At 55.6% G+C, this 2,188-nt stretch overlaps 1 protein-coding gene across 1 annotated transcript in view; it reads left to right on the forward strand.

Moving 5' to 3' along the window:
* Position 1: 1 nt before the first annotated feature.
* Positions 2-2,188, forward strand: part of KIAA2013 (KIAA2013 ortholog) — a gene marked incomplete at its 5' end in the record, with an annotated part of 5,292 nt that continues 3,105 nt past the window's right edge. The window contains one exon of the mRNA XM_011363628.1: positions 2-638. Within this exon, the coding sequence (XP_011361930.1) occupies positions 2-638 (637 nt within the window). The remainder of the gene's footprint in view (positions 639-2,188) is intronic.

Consider the following 2,188-nt stretch of genomic DNA (forward strand, 5'->3'; position numbering starts at 1 on the left):
TGCCATTTCCGAAGCTGGAGAGTCAGTGCTGCTGCTGCGTGAAGGGCTGCTGCGCCGCGTGCGTTGCCTGCAGCTCGGGACCCCAGGTCCCGGCGCGGCGGCTGCCGTCCCCGGGCCAGCCTCGGCCTCCGGCCTTGCCACGGGATCCGGCCGCGACTGTGTTCTGCTGCAAGAGGACTTTCTGGCGCATCGGGGCCGACCTCACGTCTATCTGCAGCGCATCCAGCTCAACAATCCCACGGAGCGTGTGGCCGCGCTGCAGACTGTGGGGCCCACTGCTGGCCCGGCCACCAGGGCCTTCACCAGTACTCTGGAGAAGGTCGGAGACCATCAATTCCTCCTCTACTCGGGCCGGTCCCCGCCTTTTCCCACGGGGCTGGTGCACTTGGTGGTGGTGGCTGCCAAGAAACTAGTGAACCGGCTCCAAGTGGCCCCTAAGACGCAGCTGGACGAGACGGTGCTGTGGGTGGTGCATGTCTCGGGCCCTGTTAACCCCCAGGTGCTCAAAAACAAAGCAGCCAAGGAGCTCAAGGTGCTCCAGGACTTGGCACGGAAGGAAATGCTGGAGCTCTTGGAGATGCCTGCAGCCGAGCTGCTTCAAGACCACCAGCGCCTCTGGGCTCAGCTCTTCAGCCCAGGTCAGGCCTGGCAAGTGTTTGGTTCATAGTCTGCGCCTTGCACCAGGGTGAACGCGATCCACCCTGGAGATGCCCCTCCAAAGTCGGCAGAGGCAACACTGAAGGACAGCACTGGGGTGGTTAGAACTTGAGCTTGGCATTTGACCTGGGGCTGACTCAGCTCCACCACTTGGTAGCTATTATGTGACCTTGGAACAGTGGTAGCACCTGCCTTCAGAGGGTTTTAATGAGATTCTGGTGACAGAGTAAACACAAAGGGTAGGTCTTATTGTTCTTGTAGGTGTGGCCTGGTTTGAGCAGAGTTTTGAGGTCAGTTCTTAAAGGCTAAGTGACAGGCAGTGTGGCTGGCTAGTAGTGAGTGAGGAGAGGGTCATGGGAGGTAAGGTCAGACGGGGGAGGCTGGCGGTGCCCAGATCCTAAAGGGTCTCTCGTGCACATTAGTGAGAATGGTGAATTTTATTGTAAGTGGATTGAAAGCAGGGCACAGACACTATCAGATGCACATTTCTAGGGATCCATCTGGCTGCTGTATGCAGATTATGGACTACACGGGGGCAAAAGTGGAGCATGGAGACCAAATAGGAGGTTTTTGCAGGAGTCCAGGTGAGAGGAAGCCTGGGACCAGAGAGGGTGGTTGTGATCGTGGAGACAGAAATGAACGGACTCTGATACCTTTGGAGATGGAGCTGCCAGGACTTTCTAAGGATTGGCAGTGGGGAGTGAGAACTTGAGTGTGACTCCTGAATTTTGGAGAAGGGCTCGAGCAGATGTCTGGAGACAATTTGGGGAAAGATAGGGTTGGCGCTGGAAGAATTTAACCATGTCAGGTTCAAAATGCCTGTCAGACATCCAGGTGCAGACACCAAGTGGGCGGTTAGCTGGTTGAGTCTAGAGATCATACAAACTGGGGAGATCCTGTGTTCAGATGTTCTTTTAAAGCTACAGGACTGGAAAAAGAGTTGATAGAGGGGAAAAGCCCAAGACCGGCCAGGGCGTTGGTGACTGTTTTGGAGTGGTGGACTGGAGTTTTTACTTGGCGCGATAGGGCTGGTGCCAGGTCCTGGCTAAGTCTGTGTCCTGGCCTCTGGCAAGAGGCCCCACTGCCTTTTAACAGGATTTTAGGTTTCAGACCCACGGGGCTCAAGTTGGTCATGTGAGGAAGCCAGGCAGCATGACTTTCTCCCTTACTCAAGGGAGACTGGAATTGCCACTTTCATCCCTAGGGACAAAAACTTTACGTCTCTGGTGCTCTCGATCTCTGTTTTATAACCTCTGCCACCTAGCCGTGCCATTCCCTCTTAATGAGCAACCTTTGTGACGTTACAGGTGTGGAAATGAAGAAGATCACAGATGCCCACACCCCATCTGGCCTGACTGTGAACCTGACCCTGTATTACATGCTGTCCTGCTCACCAGCCCCACTTCTCAGCCCCAGCCTGAGCCACAGGGAGCGAGACCAGATGGAGTCGACGCTCAGCTACGAAGATCACTGCTTCAGTGGCCATGCCACCATGCACGCCGAGAACCTCTGGCCAAGCTGGCTGTCCTCC

This window comes from Pteropus vampyrus, unplaced genomic scaffold, assembly GCF_000151845.1.
Source record: "Pteropus vampyrus isolate Shadow unplaced genomic scaffold, Pvam_2.0 Scaffold86, whole genome shotgun sequence".
Taxonomy (NCBI): Eukaryota; Metazoa; Chordata; class Mammalia; order Chiroptera; family Pteropodidae; genus Pteropus; species Pteropus vampyrus.